Genomic DNA, 18,743 nt, shown 5'->3' on the forward strand with positions numbered 1-18,743 from the left:
AAGCCTCCTCTTGCAACAGTATTTTTCACCTGGTACTTCTGTCTAAAGATCCTCAACAAAATTAAACAGAAAGTGTTAAGAGCTTGAGGTCTACTGAACACTACTGTTTTCTCAGATTTGTGGAGAGACCCTTTATGACAGATATTCCTAGGGTTAGAACATTTAATTATGACACCAAAGAGGAGTAAAAGTTGAAAGCTTGAAGGAAAGATAGCCTACCATCTCATAACTTCTACAAAGAGGTCTCTGTAATAAATCCCTCCTTTGATCTTTAATTTTAAAAAAAAGTTTAAATTTTCCCCCTCTCAAAATAAAGCTTCTCTTCAACAAGCCTGTTTGTAAAAAAAAAAAATCCAAAAGCTCCAAACCTTTTGTTTGTACTTAACATGGCTGGATGTTAAAGACACAAAAAAGGTTTGCCTGAAAGAAGGCAGAACAAAAGTGTGCTTCTATTTATGAGCTAAAGCAAGTGCTGTGTATGGCCATCGTCATTGTAGCTACAATGCATCAGACAGGTGCTAAACAGGAATTTCAGTCTGCTTGCTGGATTTGTTTAGAAATGAAACAGCATAACTAATTCTAACAGCACCACCAGAAATTCGTTAGGAAAAGTTTCCACTCTGCTTGCTCAGACTATTAGAGCCACATCAAGAACCCAAGCACACATGCCACAGGAGCAAACTGAAGCAAGCTGCATGTTGGTTTTGTTCCCATCTTTGCAGAGAGCCAACAAGCACTTGTTTAATTAAGAGTAAAAACTCAGTGTAAATAGATAGAGACAAAAAGATATTTAAATGCTAAGTCTTAGGGCAAGGAACACTGCGAAACGAGGATTTATTTTAAGCAGAAAAGCACAGACACTATTTCTGTTGTGGCATTCTGATTTTTATGTAGCCTTCACAACTGTGCTATCTGACGTCCAGTATCTGTGATGTTTACACTGGGGAGAAGAGATAAATCCTTTCACAGTAGTCACACTAAAAGGTTCATTACAAGACAGCACTGAGAAAAACGGAGGCTTGTGGTGTCAAGGGGTTACATGAGTAGAGATTTTATGTAAGCACTGAAGTCAACTTTGTTTTCAAAAAAATGTTTTCTGTAAGGAGATTTAATCTCCACACCTCTGTATAACCTGCAAGTAACATTTTCTTCTTCTTTCCACACGTGCAGTTTAATCATAGAGACATCAACTTCAAACAACATCTAAAAACATTGCTACGAATGGGTGGGGAGGCAGAGTATTCAAGACAACAAAATCTAGCCAGAGTCCCTACAGAAGTAAGAGCATAAAAAATGTCTGATCGTGCAAAAAATCAGTTTCTTCCCAGATTATATCATTCTACTAAGAAATATCTTAGTTGCTCCTTGATAACAATAAAACAGAGAACACGAGAAAAGAAGAAAAAGGAAACTTGGGAAGTTAGTATTTCTGAGACATGGTTTTGAAACATCCTGGCAATCCAATGTAAGAAAAATTTTAACAGAATGACAGGTTACAGAAACGAAACTGAAGTTATCTAACAAATGACACCTAATTTAATAATCCTTCAAAATCCAAGTCAACTAAGACCACTCAAACTGTACCAGGCAAGATAAGAAAAAGAAAGACAAGCCACCTTTACTAGCAGGCAAGCTTTTTACAGATAGAAGCAGCTACATTTGTGCTTGCCACTCATTCAGAAAAGGGGAGAAATCTAGATGACGACTATACTTAAAATCAAACTTGCACTTCCAAGACTTCTAGTCTTCAGGCTACCACACCTTATGGCCACTGTATCTAGGAAGTGGAAAGAACAACAAAAACAAAAGCCTGCCTTTTAATTCAACATACACAAAATTCTTATTTAACAATTTACTTTTTGATTTAGACCTTGCAGATCTTCATCCAAGTGCCATCATGATATGCTCTCTTTTTCCAAAAAAAATAATACCACATTTCTGACCTATGCAGTACAGAAAATGACTGAACTGCTCATTTCACATGACTATGATCTACAAAGTCTTCTGACCTATTCCTCAGACTATAACTGGGATAATGCTCTGCAATTATACTCTGCTGACAAAAGTAGAGTATATTATCAAATATATTAGACAATTATGAAAAGGCAACGATCTTAATCGAAATCTTCAAAGCTAACCTGCCAGTATGTACAATTCAGCCGCATGTGGCAATAGCCCAAATTAAATGAGCCCCAAGGAAGTGTGTGAAGGTGTAAACTGACCCATGAAAGATAATGCCCTTTTTTTTTTTTTTTTTAAGCTCCTTATCCTTTAGGCCATTACAGGTCAGCAGAAGACAGGGAGCATATTTAGTCTGTAGAGATACTAATGGCTTACAATCAGGTAATTTTCCAAAGTCAATTAAGGTTAATATCAAAATCAGAAAATGAGGCAAAAGAACAGCATTTTATTTAATTGAATGGGACTCTTATCCCCTATTCCTCCATTTTGTTTCTCTTTAAAAAACCAAGATCAGAGTACTTACTTTAAGTAACCAAGTGAGCACAGAATCACGATAAGGAACAAACTTGTTTTTATTCTTGCCAGCAGCCTGATCTGCCAGGGCAGAAATAACCAGCCCAAGAGTCGTGAGGGATCTGCACAGAGAACACAAGCCATTAACAAGTGTAAATATTCATAAGTCAAATGCATATTTAGACAATCATTTTCTCTCCAGAAATGAGTTCTGAGGAATAAGTTCCTAGTACAGTTTTGATCATTTTTCCCTCACAGAAGCCCTACTCCTTGTTTTCAGCATATGTTTTCAGCCTTAATAATCATGTCTTCATAATGTAATTTTGTGGTAGTTGCAGGAACACATACAGAATGAAAAATGCCAATCATTTTAAGTAGGCAGAGATCTCATTCAAACATCTAAGAGTTTCGTATGTCAGAGAAGTAGAGAGAAGGGAAGAAGAGAACTGGCTACAAGAGCTTATATTGACTTTATCCTATTTTACAACTATGCTGTAGTTAGCAGTCATGATTGTACTGATGGAAAAAGGAAAAGAAATCATCAGTCTTACTTGTTAATGTTGCTTCCTTCTTTCAACCTGTCTCCTGCAGCACCAGTCTTAGTTGCCCTTTCACTACCTGCTAAGTCCACCAGACTCAGCTTGCCCACCTTCTCACCTGATGTCTGTAAAAGGAACCAGAGAACAGCTACTGTTAGTTCACTCTAAGTTACATAGTTTGACATATTTTCAAACAAGAATCAAGCTTCATTTCTTGGTGTTGACTCTCTACAGTTGTTCCAACAGCTTTCAAAAGTCATAGTACTTGAACAATATTCTGTGATAACTCACTAGTTGCTGCTCCAGAAACAACAGGAGGATCTGAAGTGAAATAAGATACACGTATCTTCAAGACATCTCAGAAATCTCCAGAGAAAAGAAACATGGGGTATATTAGTTAAATTTTAAAGCAAAAACATATGCAGAAGGAGGTACAGGCCAAGGAGTCACAAAGACAAACAGATGGTCTACAAGCTCTGTCTTTGTTCTATCATTTTGGAATCAGTCTCCTAAAAATTTCAGACTTTATATCAGGTTTCCACTCTGTTTTTCAGAAAGTGAGAATGAACATGACAAGAAGCATGTTATAATTCATGAGAATGATTACCATTGAAGAAGTGTCCCATACTAACAGCTTCCTAGAAAGCAATCCAAGCTATGTGAACCTTTCAATCCCAGTTTTGTTATAAATCCTTTTATCGCGTTTGACCCAAAATGACACTCTGAAACACTCCATGAATTTCACGTGTTAATTTGAAGTTGAAGAGCTAACCCTGTCTTTGAGAACAGTTTGCTTACGTCACGCATTTCTGCAGCATCTCTGACTTTAGAATCTCAGTATCACAGTTGGCCTAAACAAACAGGATAATTAGAATCAACATGCTTTCAAAAATGTTACTCTAAGCCTCTCAAAACACAGTGTGATCATCAGGCCATACTGAAAAACGTCATTTCCAGGACTGAAAGGACCAGCAGATGGGAAAACAGAGAAATCTGTTCCAGAAACTCATACAGTGGTCGCTGGAAGATGAAGAAGAGACCGACAAGCACAACTACCACCTTGCATCCAGGCTGACCATGACCACACAAAAAATATGTAGGGTAAGGATGCAATACAGCCACATCAAAAACAGAATGACAAACTATGGCAAATCAAGGAATTCAGCATAGTATGACTGTTGATTTGAAGTGCAAAGGGAAAACAAATCCAAATACAGAAGAAGAAAAATTGTTTGAATAAGATGATCAGTGGAGACTGAGAAATGAGGAGGAGAAAATCCAAATGCTCATTATGCTTTACACTGTATTCAATATTTAGGCACATACATGCCTTAGATTTGCTCTGTGGACACTCAGAATTTCTTCAAGGCTTTGAAGACATTAAAGAATTGCCCAAGCACAGAATCTATCAATAAAGTGTAAAGAGTTCTGGTGTAGGAGATCTATTTCAATTTTAGTTTATCGCCATTTTCTGTGAGGGGTTAAATAATATTAACATAAAGGTATTTCACATCCCCCTCCAAGGAATATTTATATATAAGGAAATATAAAGAAAAACACTTTCTTATTTAAACATCTTTTAGATATTTAATATATATACACATAAAAAATATTCATGTTGTACAATGCAAAAATTTTGTGTTTCTGTTTATAAAATTGATCATTTATATATACCTGCATGAAATAACCCCTTGAAGGAGACTACCTGACGTATACTCAGGTTTTCTTCTACTTTTCATCTCCATTTTACATCTTTAGTTTCAGCTCCAAGTCCATACTACACCCCATTGCTTCAAAAGAGATGTTTCTTTAGTTTAGATTCTAGGATTAGGAGATCCTTCCTGCACCCTCCAGCAGGCCGGCTGCAACTTGGGGCCTGCGTTTTTGCTTTCCATTTCAGAAAAAAACATGTTTCCATTTACAAACCTATCAAAATTGAGTTCCCTACATTGGGGCACAAGCACCCGAGCGTTACGAGGACTTAGCCAGACAAAGCCCCAGCTAACCTGATCCCGTGCTAACAGTGCACAAGGGCAGGAGACTCCAGCAAATGACCTTCTAACCAACACTTCTAAGCGTCTGTGAAATACATTAAAGCAACGGACACACATCCAAGCTTAACACTTGGACCTTGAAACTTGTTTTACTTACCCCTGACTGTACATCATAGAGCGTGTGGGTGAGGATAATCTTGAAGACTGCATGGGACCGACTGCTCTCCTCATTCATGTTGGTTGCAGCCACTGTTCGAGATTTGTTGCCCTCGGACATCAAGGACTCGATGTCCTAGATACAATTTTCATAGCCATAAACATATCTGCATTAAGATTCTTTTCAATTCTCTACCAAAACAATCTCATTTTGGTAAAATACAGCAATGATTTTCCCACTGTTTCCTAATGCTTATCAATGAAGTGTAAGAAAAAAAAAATTGTGATCTCCCCTTTAAAGACTGGAACGTTGTGACATATATATTCAGACATTACCTCCCTATATATTAAATAATCAACAAAAATAATGCACCTGGCTGCACATAGCAATACTCAAAAGCAAATTAAAAAAGTGAGGAAACATCAACTCACGTTTGAACACTAAGATTTTAGCCTCAGTAGTCAAACACGCATTCTTGAAATCTGTAATGCTGACATAAGGCTCAAAGTTTTATCACACTGAACAGGTCATTATGTTCCTCCTACATATAACAGCTTATAAAGTCCTTATGTGTTAAACTGTGATATTTGAGAAATATGCAGCTCCCCTGCTTCAGGGTTTTACAAAAAATATAAAATAGTTAAAACTTTAGAGTCTTGGGCTTAACTTTTATTTATGAATCCCTAGCTGGATGATGCTAAAAAAAAAAAACCAACAAAAAAACCACAACCAAAACAAAAGAACACCACAGACCACTTTGACTCTGTACGCTGTATTACACAAAGCTGCTGGGGAAGATGTAAAGGAAAAGGATGCAATGTGTCTTGTCAACAGAAACCACCAGAGAGAGGTAGATGAATAACTGTAGAGACTGCAGTAAGAAGGACTGCACCCCTTTCACATTTTGCTTAAGATGACAGACTCCATCCCATATTTACTCATTTCTCCCACTGCACATTAATGCTTCTTAAAAATCAGGGCATTTTGTGAACGCATATATAAACTATCCAGCGAGTTTCATGCAGTGTTCTCAAGTATGTGACTTCTAAACAACCATTAGTTTATAATTCCAGTGTGCCTGTGTGCTGCTGGTAAGTGAAATTACTAGGCGATTGCATGACAGCCAAAAAGTGACAAAATGTGGTACTGAAAGCCTGTCTCTGCCAAATCCTAGTTTTGTAATTAATCATGGATTCTTAAGTTTGGGAGGAAAGCTGTTTCATTACATAGTTGAATTACTTCCAGAATTATTGAATAGAACAGGATGAAGACAAGTTTCTGCTCTTGGCACTGTTCTCCCCGGTGATGACAATACAACCACCCTGCAGCCCTCTTGCTCTAAAATCCATGTTAATGCCATGGCAATTAGGAGCAGCTTAATAATGTTTCCCTGCTTAAGGGACAGTACCCTAGTGTTTAGGATGTCAACACAAGCCTTTCATAAAATCGATCCTTACCTTGTAGCTAGCAACAGCTAGTTTGGATAGGCCATCTACGTAAGGACCGTAAACACTGTGTTCTCTAACTTTTAATGACTGACGGCTTCTGGTTTGGGAAAAAAAAAAGTTATTTATAAGCACACAACTGAGTTCAGACAACGTTTATAGAAAGTCAATTTTTCACTGACAGATCTCAAACGTGATGGTCTCACAAATACCATAACAAAGCAGAGAACAAGGACTTTAACACAAACTAAAAAGACGTATGTCTACAAGTAAAAAGCTGACATATTTTTGTCACTTCATAAAAGCTAGCATTAGGGTGAGTTTACTACAAGCTTTTAGTCTTACTACTTTATTTTGATTTAAAAATGAAAGGACACAGATCAGAAGAAGCAAAAGCCATCCTATGCAAATACCTTACATGGGATCCATTAAGGCAAGCTGGTTATGGAAAGGAAAAGTGTATGACAACATATTACAGTGCTGCTGACACACAAATTACTTACCCTTTTGGGTCAAGAAGATCTCTGACTTTCTCATTGTATATCTCCATGTAGGATACTTCCACTTTGAAACTCTGCTCTTCATTTTCCTCCTTCTGTGCTCTTTCAAAGAGTCCACTGCAAAGTCTAGGGATTAATCCAGGCTGGTCAACAGTACCCATCATGGTGTATGATTTTCCAGATCCTGTGTGATCCAATCTATAATTAGTGTGCATGCAACAAAGTATCCTGCTTTGAGAAACATGGGAAGGAAATGAAAGAGGTCAAGGAAAATTGGCATTTCAGTGAAAGACATTTGTGCAGTTTTCTGTTTTAAAGCAACCAAAACACGATTTAGCTAAAGACTATTTAATTGAAAGGAAAAGTAAACCAAGAAATTTAGTTCAAACTGACAGAGATTTTTCTTCCACGTAGAGACTCATACCATAGAAGACAACCCACTAACACCCATATATGTGCCACAACAAGAAAAATCAATTACACAAGCATACTCATTTTTGTGCATTACATTTAAAATGATGATTAAAGATTATTCTAACTGCAGAGGCAGAAAATACTGGTGATGTACTGAACTCAAGGACAATCATGGTCATTCCAAAGATTATAATCTAAGGTGTGAGAAATAAGGGTAGCCAGTAGCAACAGACAAAATGCTATTTCTCATCCTGTTTACCTCGTATCTAATGTTACAAGAGAGAAAAACATTTCTTATCTACATTATAAGGCACTTCTCCTGAAGCAGTGTCGCAACAGCCACAAAGAGAGTCTCCAGTCAGAACGTTAACACCTTTTGCGACAACAGTATTTTCTGCTTACATCAAGAAGGGACTTACCAGTTTGCCCATAGGCAAAGATGCAAGCATTATAGCCTTCAAAGGCATTCTGAAGAATATTCTCTCCAAGGCACTTGAAAACAACATCTTGACCTAAGAAATAAAACACATAAGCCAACACTATAACAAAGTAACAGATTCCGCCCACCCCTTGATTTGGATTCTTCAATAATTATGTAAAAGCAAATAAGTGTTTTCCTGTTCTTGTTGCCCAAAGAACATATTTAGCATCCAGTATGTGCTCCCTCTGCAAGAGCAAGACCCCCAGCCAGTAGATGTGCTCCAGATTTATGCTACTGTAAAACTCAGAAGCTGTGATAATCACGCATATACCTGTATGTGCTTAAAACAACGTCCTATCAATGTTCATACTCAGAAGTTTTATCAGGAAAAAAAATCTACTACCAGCTGCAGAATTTAATCCACTGGTGAATGACACCACCTCAAAATATACTCAACCTGTACATTTTAACAGCCGTCAGTTGATTTTAATCTAAGGCAATTGGCAGAGCACTAGATAATTTTACTGTCTATAAGACCTTAAATAATACTGTGCGGAGATTTTTGCAGAGAAGGAATCACAACTATGTGGGAGATATAGAACATGACGTGCATTAGCAAAATACAGGGTATATCACTACTTTTGTAAGTGAATCAAATCTGTAGGAGCAGCTTTTTGACTCCTTTTCCAAGCGGAGGAAGAAATGCTTAATATATTTGGGTATTATCTGTTTAAACAAAACCTCTATTTTCAGAATTTCTTGCACAAGCAGAGGAACTAAAGTCTGAATAAGACATGGCAGAAAGTTATGGACTGAAAAGTCCTCTCAAATAAGTTAATGTTCCTGAAAGCTTTTCCTTTCTCTCATTGATTGAAGTCTCTATCTTTACATCCAAGCGCACTCAGAATTTTACACATGCAAAATTCCCCATCACAATTACTAATAGCTGTGCCTACCTAAGCACAGTGGAATGGTTTTGGACCAAACACTCCAATATATAACAGACCATAATGTAAGTGACACAGGAGGCTCCATTACTTTGAGAAACCAAAAAACCCCAAACTTACCTTCCTATATAATTTCTATGGCTGAAAGTGTCAGTTTTCTCAGTTCCTCGCTAAATTACTATTCATTAATTATTTGTTAGAGAAGTTAAAACCCAGAAGCATGTGCATCTTTTACTTTCCTTGTGATTTTTTTTTTAAATAAATGTAAGCAAGCTTAACTGATTCCCAGTTTTAAGAGAATAGATCACAAGTGGTAAGCCTAAATATATTTGATGTTTTGCCGTAACTATTTGCCAAAATGTGTCATAATAATACACAAAAACCTTTTGTTGTAATGTATTTAATTAAAATACATGACACATTCTCACCAGATCATATGAATTCACATACTCCTATATCAAACTAGGCTTTTGTAAATACTCAATTAATTAATTAATATTAAATGTAATGCCAAACTCCCATCAGCACTGTGAAACATAAAATTACATATAGCAATGTTCCTCAAATCCTGAAAAGAAACAGATCTGATGTTTTTAAAATTATGGACTTGGAACGGTATTTTAAATAAAGATGTAAATATGAGTAACCCATTATTGTGATGGATTTCTCAGTTTCCTACACTGCAAACAAGTAGCAATGCCTATTGCTATTATCTTTAAAGAGAAACAGGAATGCCTGAAGGTTTTCCTTTTTCTTTTGACAACCAGCAGACATATAGGGGAAGGCACTTTGTCCCATATGGCCTGCAGCAAATACTGTATTTTAATGAGATTATTCACACTTGGAGACAACAAGCACAAAGCTACAGGAAACATTACCTGCATATTTTTCTTTGACAGATTCATCCATAGACCAAAAGCAGTGATCGTAGGCAAACACCTGTAGGAAAATAACCAGGACATCTTATAAAAACTGTTGCCAAATGAAACATGTTATCCCGTTTTTGACAGTGCTGTATGATGTTGGCCAGCATCACGCTCCTCAGGGCCATTCTGAACATAATACACATTCCCACCGAATTACTGATTTTCTGTGACTTTGAAGCCTAAATGAACACACCACCTTCCTATACGCAAGCCTCTTCCTTGCTTTTATTTGTTCCTTGGTTTTATTTCTTCTTTTCTATAGTGTGAATTCTATTTCATGCTCTCCAAAAGCTCTCCGTGTAGCAACTGAGTGGATGTCAAGGAGCTCTCCTTATTGTCCTTTAAACTCATCCTTGCAATTAGTTTTTCAGAAGACTCCCTATTTTGCAAACTGACAGATGTCCCCTGGCTGTTGCTGCCCAACATCTCCCTGTGTCTCTTGTCTGCATAAATTAAAACGTGCCTTAGGGTAAGAACCTCCTTCTGTACAGGAGGAGTATGTATTTATATACTACTTACATACAGAAGCAGCGATCAGCAAAGTCTAATACTTGCAAAGAACAATACAGAGAAACTGAGTTTTATCATAATAGTAGCACTATAATCTTTTTAAATAGAAAAGTTTCAATTTTGTGGTAAATTCATTTAAAGGTCCGCGGGCACCTTTCATCATTAAATCTGATCTCCCATAAGACTGGGCGTATTTTGGGATGTCAGGCTGCAAAATCAGGCAAAAACAACTCCCCTGGATACGTATTTGTAAGAAGAGGGGAAAAAAAAAAAAAAAAAAAATCAGGATAATATCTGACCTACATTCACACAGGTAAAATTTACTCTGTAGGATGGAAGAAAAGGGAAGTATAGTGTGTTGCTCTTTGGCTGCTTTCTTTTCCCTTAAGCTTAATGAAGGCTGCTCTTTCCCCTTGAGATGTTCTGCATTGTTATGTAGCCAAGGTCTGCAATCCCTCAGACCACTCTGGCAGAGCAAGCACATCATGCCAGCATCTCACATCCACCTTCTGAACCCTCGCCCCATTGCTTTTGAAACTTTCATTTTATTTGCTGACACATTCTCATGTTCCATTTTAATGAAGTCTGTTGTTTATATGCTAAAGGCACTAACCATGAACTAGCACCTGCGTAGGTAATCAAACTCAACATTTCTTAACTAGTAAAGACTGTAGGAACAAAAGATGTGGCATCATATCAATATTAATAATGAGAAAATCCTGAAAAGAGATACTGAGTCTGCAGAGAATTACCTCAGTTATAGCATTTCTTAATAGAACATATCATGGAATCTGAAAAATAATTTAAGGACTCGTGGAGCAATAAAGCAAGTCTTCTTCAAGTATTTATACTAACTAAAATAATTAGAAAAATTATCCAAGATTCGAAAATCCATACTACCAACACATCCAAACTTACTACCTACATTTTGGAAAATGTTTAGTGTAGTAAAACCTGTGAAATTTAAATAACTTACCTTCAAAAATACAGGTTGTTTTTTTTTCCCCTATACTACATTAATGTCCCAGCATCAAAAGGTAAAAGTGGTTATTTTACATTCTCTAATTGAGCAAACAACAGCCTGTTCGTTTAAAATTAAGGTTTTTTTGGTTCTTTGTATTTATTATACAATTAAGCATATTATCATAACATTCCTTGCCTTCAGAGCATTTCAGAAAACATCGCTGGCTATATGACCACATCAATAAAGCTTGAATCCTGATATGCTAGAATGGAGATAGATATCTGCATACCAAATACAGAGTCACGGGATCATAAGCCATTAACAACCAAATGAGTTTGCTTTTACACAAATACCAGAAAATGCTTTTAAAAGCTCACAAATAACAAGCAGTCTTCCATTCACAGTCTGTAATGCTGAGTATGTATGTTCTCATTTGTTCCTGTGACTCACTTTTTGGCACAGGCTGTACAGTGCTCTTCTGCAGCAAGGAGATGCTTCGAGTTTCTTACTCAACAGCTGATCAACTACGGAGCTCATTTTCAAAATGCTTTTAATATTTGGATAACCCAAGACTGAATGAGTGATATGATAATTTTTCACACACTGATTTGACACGCAATAAAGGCCCTTACCTTTGGTTGGGTCCTACTGTTCTCCAAAGCATCAGGAGCAAAAAGGATAACACACAGGGGTAAGAAAAAGAAAGACAAAAGAAAAATGAAGACTGTTAGTTAGAGCGATTTTAACTTAATTACTCTATCATTATTACTTCATCATTGGAACGCTGGATTAAAAAAGTTCATTTCTCTCCTCAGATCTCCCCATGCTTACAGATCCCAAGTCATTTAATAAACCAATGCTCATCTCTTTCCAAGAGTAAGATTTGAGATGCTGCTCTGAATAAGCCAATTTTAAATTCAAAGCCACTGATTTTCCTCACGCTGCCACCACGTTCTCCTCATTTTCTCCCAGGTTTGTTTTTTTTCTTGTGACACCTCTCCCTTTCTATTCTTGTGGGTGTCACTGTCCCTTAAAAACAAAGTACCCAAGCAACGTAAAAATTTCCAAAGCCACTTGAACAGGAACTTCAAGAGAGTTATTCAAGAGGAAATTTCAGAGTCCAACCCTTGGACTTGCCCAACTCCATTCTCTCACGGTTGCTGGGACAGCAGAGCAAACATTAGTTTCCCTAAAAGAATGAGCAGAGAATAGCTATTCCTTCAATCTGTTACGTGCATAATTTAAAAGTTTGTTCAGGGTTTTTGGGAGGGGTTTTTGTATTTTTTTTTTTTTTAAACAAGAACAAAATTACCGGAGTGACCTTTAAAATAAACAGCACAGCACCAGTCAATGCCCTGACAGCAGGTTATGCAGTCTTTCCACATGCAGAAGACTGGAGAAATACAGCAAACACACAACAAAACTGCTATTCTCCTTGTCCTAGACCTTCCAAATGAGATTAGGAAGCTCCTGACATCAATAACAAATGAAGTCTTGTGACAAGCATTACTGATTTCTTTTGAACAGAGCAAGATAAAGACATGGGAGCCATGTAAGATTACTCTCAGAGTTCTTGCTGTTTACATGGGTTGAGAAGTGTGTTTTAAAACAGTAATTTCTCAGCATTGTCTCTCAAAAATATTTATTAAGCAAGTCCATCCTCTCATTCTACTCAGGCTTGGATCTAATATGCATATCTGTTAGACATAACAGGAATGACAGTGACTTTGGATAGCAGCAGTGTGACTGGCTACACTGGGTGATTATTTAAGTCAAGGTTACCCCATGACAGTCATGTCACAGGGTCATTTAAGTAAGCAGTAACAACACACCCACTTTTCCCCTGCCATTTGGCTAAGTTTGAATAAAAGCTCTCCCAAGGCTCTTGGCAGCACGCTTGGCACAGACTCTTGACTGTCTCTGTTGCTCCTGGGTGGGTCACAGACACGGAGGCGTATTGAGGGAATCTCCTTCCCCAGGGCTTTGATCCAGACACAGAAGACACCAGAGAGTCCATCTGGATTACTCTGAGAGACTCAAAAACATTGTGTTGGCTTTCTAGGCTCTGAACTGCTAGTGGAGCATTTTGCTGAAGGATTTCACTGGGAACTGCTAAGTGGCTTTTAGGGGTGCTCCTGCTTACAAGGCAGGCTCATTCTGTTCTCACAGGAAGATCATTCTTGTCATAATATAAAGAGAACAGCAAACCTGGATTCCGAGTTTGAGTTTAGCACTTAGAGATGTGATGTTGCTCTTAATTCAGCAGTTACGCTCATCCTCTCCACCCCAGTTCCAAGGCAGGGTTATATTGTGACAATGCAGTTGATCCTTCCAGCTCTCAATACAGGACGTATTATTATTTGGATTAAAGCAATAAGGATACAATCTCAGAACTCCTATCACATAGACATTTTTAAGAGGATGGATTATGCTAGGCTATGTAAACCATCGAGCTTAGTTCAGACTAAAGGTTTTATTTTCTATTATTTTTATTTTCTAATGAGCTGCACAAACACAAAAAAAACACGTCTCACATCCTCACTTAATCCAAACATGAGCAAAAGGAAGCCCTTGTATCTAAGAAACCCAGTGTACAGCATTTAGGATACAGCTATCTAGAGCTGAGTGCTTTGGACCAAGAAGAGAATAAATCAGACAAATGTTTCCCTAAGGAAAGCATGAAGGGTGCAGATGTGAATCTGTGAGCGCTGCAGCTGCACGCTGTGATAGCTGGACCCAGAAACCCATGAAAAGATTTTTCAGCCTGATTCAAAACCCACGGGAAGTGAATACATACGGGGATACAGCACCCACAGCAGCCTGCTTAGCTACAAGCACCCACTGGAAGCACTGGGTGTCTAGAGGAGGCTCCATGCCCAAGTATCATTACTGCGCATCGCTACAGTTCACCTCAGAGGTGATGAAAAGGCAGACACCAAGCAACAGCATCATCACCTGCAGAGCAGGGAAGTATCTTCTACAACAAAACACAGATGACAGCAACATATGCAAAGAACATTTCCTATGGATAAGGCTGGCATTAAGAAAAAAAACCCAGAAGATCCTAGTATTGACAACTTCCAATTGTAAGGAATAGTAGAGAATCACAAGTAGTTCTAAAGCAGAAAATATTATGTATAGTTGTGTCACCTGTAAACCGCTCACGCCAAAACCCATGTTGAAACCAGTGCCTGTAAGACAGAGAGGGAAAGGTGCTCACACTGAAGCGACTGTTGCAGGACTATCCCAGTTTCCCCCAAGGATTCTCCCGTTTCAGAGGTGCAGGCAGGACGTGCCATCATTCCTTGGCTGACAGCCAATAATTCACATCTATCTCAAATGCAGCAGGAACGTCCAGGCCAGGAAGGGAAAACTTTATCTTTTATCTACTGAAGGATGTCACTAAGATGTTTTCAGCTACATATTTTCACTTGAATCCAGACTGACAGGAGTTTGCTTCGCCAACTCCCCTCTTTTATCTTTTTTCAACTCAGTGTTGAACAGAAGTAGGAATCTAACGTATCTAGGATTTCTAAAATGAAAAGAGGAGAAAGAGAATACAGTGAAACAACTAACTACATTTATTACTATTTTATTTGTTGCAGCTGAGTGAATATACATGCTGTTTCAAGAGTGAAGACATGCAACCCTGAGTAATCATTTCTTTTTACGCCAGCTCTTACAGGGTATAAGCTTCTTGACCAAGGCACATTTGCTTTCTTATAAAAATGCAAGTGGTTTCACAGATCTTCTGCACAATTTAAACACCGGATAAAACCAGAGCAATTCCCAGCTGAGACCATCAGTATATGTCCAACACCACTATTACTTCTGGGTATTTTTTTAAAAAAAAAAGTCTCCAATAATTAAATGATATTTCAAGCCCAATAAACTATTCTGTTCAGCCACAGCTGTAAGTGCTATTTTGGTAATATCTCATGACATTTTTAACTCCAGCTTTCCAGGTTCAGAAGGAGAGGAAAGGTATAGTGGCCTTAAGTATATCTGAGATTTTGCAAATCCCATGGGGAAAAACGTCACAGCAAATGAGTAGAAGTGAAACATTACTGGGAAGAGGCAAGGATAGCTCAGACCTTATCTATTCTCCTTGACTGACCCAACAGCTCAGAGATAGCAGCCAGCTGGCAAATCAGCACATGCTCTAAATCAGTCACAGCACATCCTGCTTCTCGCCTTAATCAGAAATGGGCAGATGGGGCAAATGGGAGGAGAAAGGTGGGAAGCAGAAAGCAGAGAAAAGAGGTTCAGAGGCTGTAGGGCATGACCTGACAAGCCAGGCTTCCCCCCCCCCCCCCCCAGTGTTTTTTTTGGGGGGTTGGGTTGGGGTTTTTTTTGGCATAGGAAATGTTCTTTTTCAACAGCAACCACAACAACATCCAAACTACAAATTTGGTTGATACTGCTCGGTGGCACAAGGCTACACTAGATTTATGGAACTGAAACATAATATTTTACCATTTTCAGAAGCTTCTGGAATAGCAAAAAATAGTAAGAATTTGCAGGTTAAAATAAAAGGAGAGAGGGAACAATTCCAACAATAACTATAGATTAGGAAAGCCACAGGAAATCTCCAGAAATTCTTAATGCTTTCCACTTTCAATCTTCCATAACCATTGAAAAAAACAAGCATATCAAATTCCAATATGATTAGTGCTATTTTATGCCCTTCAGCAGGAACTGCTCAGCATAAACTCTACAAACTAGCTAAAAACCCAACCAGAAAAACCTACTGGTAGTGAAAAACTACTTGGGGCTTGACAGCAGAAAGGTGTCAGTATCTACCAGAGATCACTCTTAAGATTACAGCTTTATGCTTCTGGCTGAGTTTACCTTAAATCAATTTGCATTCACACACATTTTATTAAAAGTAAAGTTGGCATCAAGTGTCACAGTAATTTACCCTTCAGATGCAGGAACAACTCTATTTTGTAGCAAGTTTATTCTTTTTAAACTCTGTACGGATATAGTCCAAACCACTGTGTTACTGATACTTCTTAAATCTAGTATCAGGTAAACTGTTCATATGCCACAGTCACAATTCCTGTTATGACATGCACAGCCATGATATCCGCTCCACATTTCCAAGCAAATCTGGAAGAGAAATGCTATGTTGCAACTCTGCTTTCATTCTCACTCAGTGCACATGGGAAGCAGTCCCAGACCTGGTCCCAGTATCCAGCTGAGCGTGGCCAGAGAAGGGCAACGGAGCTGGGGCAGGGTCTGGAGCACAGGTCTGCTGGGGAGCGGCTGGGGGAACTGGGGGGGTTCAGTCTGGAGCAGAGGAGGCTGAGGGGAGACCTCCTGGCCCTCTGCAACTCCCTGCCAGGAGGGGGCAGAGAGGGGGGATGAGTCTCTGGAGCCAAGGCCCCAGCGCCAGGCCCCGAGGGAACGGCCTCAAGCTGCCCAGGGCAGGGTCAGGCTGGCTCTGAGGAAGGATTTCTGTGCAGAAGGGGCTGTTGGGCGTTGGAATGGGCTGCCCAGGGCAGGGGGGAGTCCCCGGGATCCCTGGAGGGGTTGAAGAGTCGGGCTGAGCCAGCGCTGAGGGATCTGGGGGAGTTGGGAACGGTCAGGGGGAGGGTCATGGTTGGGCTGGGGGAGCTGCAAGGGCTTTTCCAACAGAGATGATTCTGTAAAAACACTCCAGCATAGCACCTGAAGGACAAATGTTCAATGATCCCCAGAGGTCCCTTCCAACCTCAGCCATTTTGTGATTCTGTGATTTTATTACCATTTTGTTGCAGATAAAAGCAGTACAATAACTATGCCAGGTTCTCACACAAACACATAACTGCATCATATATCAGCTATTCCCTGGAATGAAATAATTAATGATACACTGGGCAGAATTAGTTGTCCCCACAGATCTATCTTTCCTTCCTTTCCCTGGTTAAGCATGTCCTAAATAGTACCTGTAGGAAAAACCTTCACCTATAATGCTCAATTTCTTTTGTGGCTTCTGTACAGTGTTTTCACTTGCTCCCTCTCACTCACTCACCCGCTCTGAGCTTCCCCACTCAAACATAGCAGGGTAAGGATGCTTGGGAACACCTCAGAAAAATCAAGTATCACATTCACAGAACCTCAGTGCAGAGCTTTACTAAGCAAATGTAGGGTTTGTTTGAAGAGCGATGGGTTAAAAGGTAACAGCTTTCACGGACTGAAGGGTTTTTCAAGAAAACTCATCCTTCAAACAAGCTTTTGAGTTTGACCTCTCACTACATCTGGGAGGGCAAATACTGGGCATAGATGGAGCAGAATGTCAAAGGAACTTGTGCATCGCTCACGCTGTCCTGGTATTAGATACCTGCCTGTAATGGGAGGCAGGATTTAACAAAACACTACTTTGCAATTTTTTTATTTTGGAATAACAGGCCTATGATTTTTCAAGTTTACCTTCCACCATGATGTAGCAAATATATCTTCCACTTTACTACAGAAACTTCCTAGTGTGGAGAAGCTGGAAAGTGGTGTAGGAATTACTAGAGATCTAGCACCAGCAAAACAACTTCAGGCACACCAGATAAGGATTTAGCCAGAAAAAAAACCCCAAACAAACAAACAAACAAAAAAACAACAGGAAAATCGTGCATTTGTTTGACGTTTGGAAGAATTTATCTTTCTGAAGCAGATCCTTTAACTGGTAGTAATTTTTTTTTTCTATATGAATAAAGGATTCAGAATAAAGTTTTCTGAAGAGCCAGCAGTTAGTGAAGACGCTGCAATGTTCAGAGTTTTACTCTTTAAATTTCAGCTGCAGAATTTCCTTCCTGGCATAAAAGAAAGTTAGCTGACAGTGAAATAAAATTTAAGCAATAAATTTAATTTTACTAGCACAGACACAACTGAAAGACAGCAGTATGACAACTGATAAGAAATAGTAGAATTAATTGAGAAGCTGTTTCCTCTCTTTCCACATACCAGACAACTACAACTTGCAGCACATTTTGCTGCTGCTAGGTATACAATGAGAGGAAATGTCAACTAAATCAAGTTTGATCACTTCAGACTTTATGCTATGATACTTAGAAATCCATTTTCCCAGATTATTTCAGAAAGTAAAGTGCTTAAGCCTGTTGAGTTTAACAGTTTACAAATTTCCCCATTTTTATACATAGACCAAGCAATATCCAAGTGTTGAGAGCTACTAGACTCCAATTTCTGGATTGATATCCTCCAATTAATACTATTCTTATGGAGTCTCAGTATTATCTCCATAGCAATACTGAGCTCCTCGGGAGAAAACCATGCTACTCTATTTGAGCGCAAGATTTTTTTTGTGAGCAGAAACAGTCTCTTTAAAACAAAATCCCCAAATACCTCAAAAAAAAAAAGTGAAAGAGCATACAGTTCTAAGCCTAAACTTGTGTAGCTAAAAGGAACAAAAGTAATCACTGTTACTTGGAAAATTCCTTCAGTGCCCCAAGGCATTC

The 18,743-nt window shown here is 38.6% G+C and overlaps 1 protein-coding gene across 4 annotated transcripts in view; it reads right to left on the minus strand.

Moving 5' to 3' along the window:
• The window catches only part of KIF13B (kinesin family member 13B), a 132,248-nt gene that overhangs the window by 67,871 nt on the left and 45,634 nt on the right, over window positions 1-18,743 (minus strand). For all 4 annotated transcript variants that reach the window (XM_074895452.1, XM_074895453.1, XM_074895454.1 and 1 more), the window contains 8 exons: window positions 11,925-11,940; window positions 9,771-9,831; window positions 7,944-8,036; window positions 7,114-7,294; window positions 6,623-6,710; window positions 5,166-5,300; window positions 3,027-3,139; window positions 2,486-2,597 (listed from right to left, as the gene is read on the minus strand). In XM_074895452.1, coding sequence (XP_074751553.1) covers window positions 2,486-2,597; window positions 3,027-3,139; window positions 5,166-5,300; window positions 6,623-6,710; window positions 7,114-7,294; window positions 7,944-8,036; window positions 9,771-9,831; window positions 11,925-11,940 — 799 coding nt within the window. The remainder of the gene's footprint in view (window positions 1-2,485; window positions 2,598-3,026; window positions 3,140-5,165; window positions 5,301-6,622; window positions 6,711-7,113; window positions 7,295-7,943; window positions 8,037-9,770; window positions 9,832-11,924; window positions 11,941-18,743) is intronic.

Source organism: Athene noctua, chromosome 1, assembly GCF_965140245.1.
Source record: "Athene noctua chromosome 1, bAthNoc1.hap1.1, whole genome shotgun sequence".
NCBI lineage: Eukaryota > Metazoa > Chordata > Aves > Strigiformes > Strigidae > Athene > Athene noctua.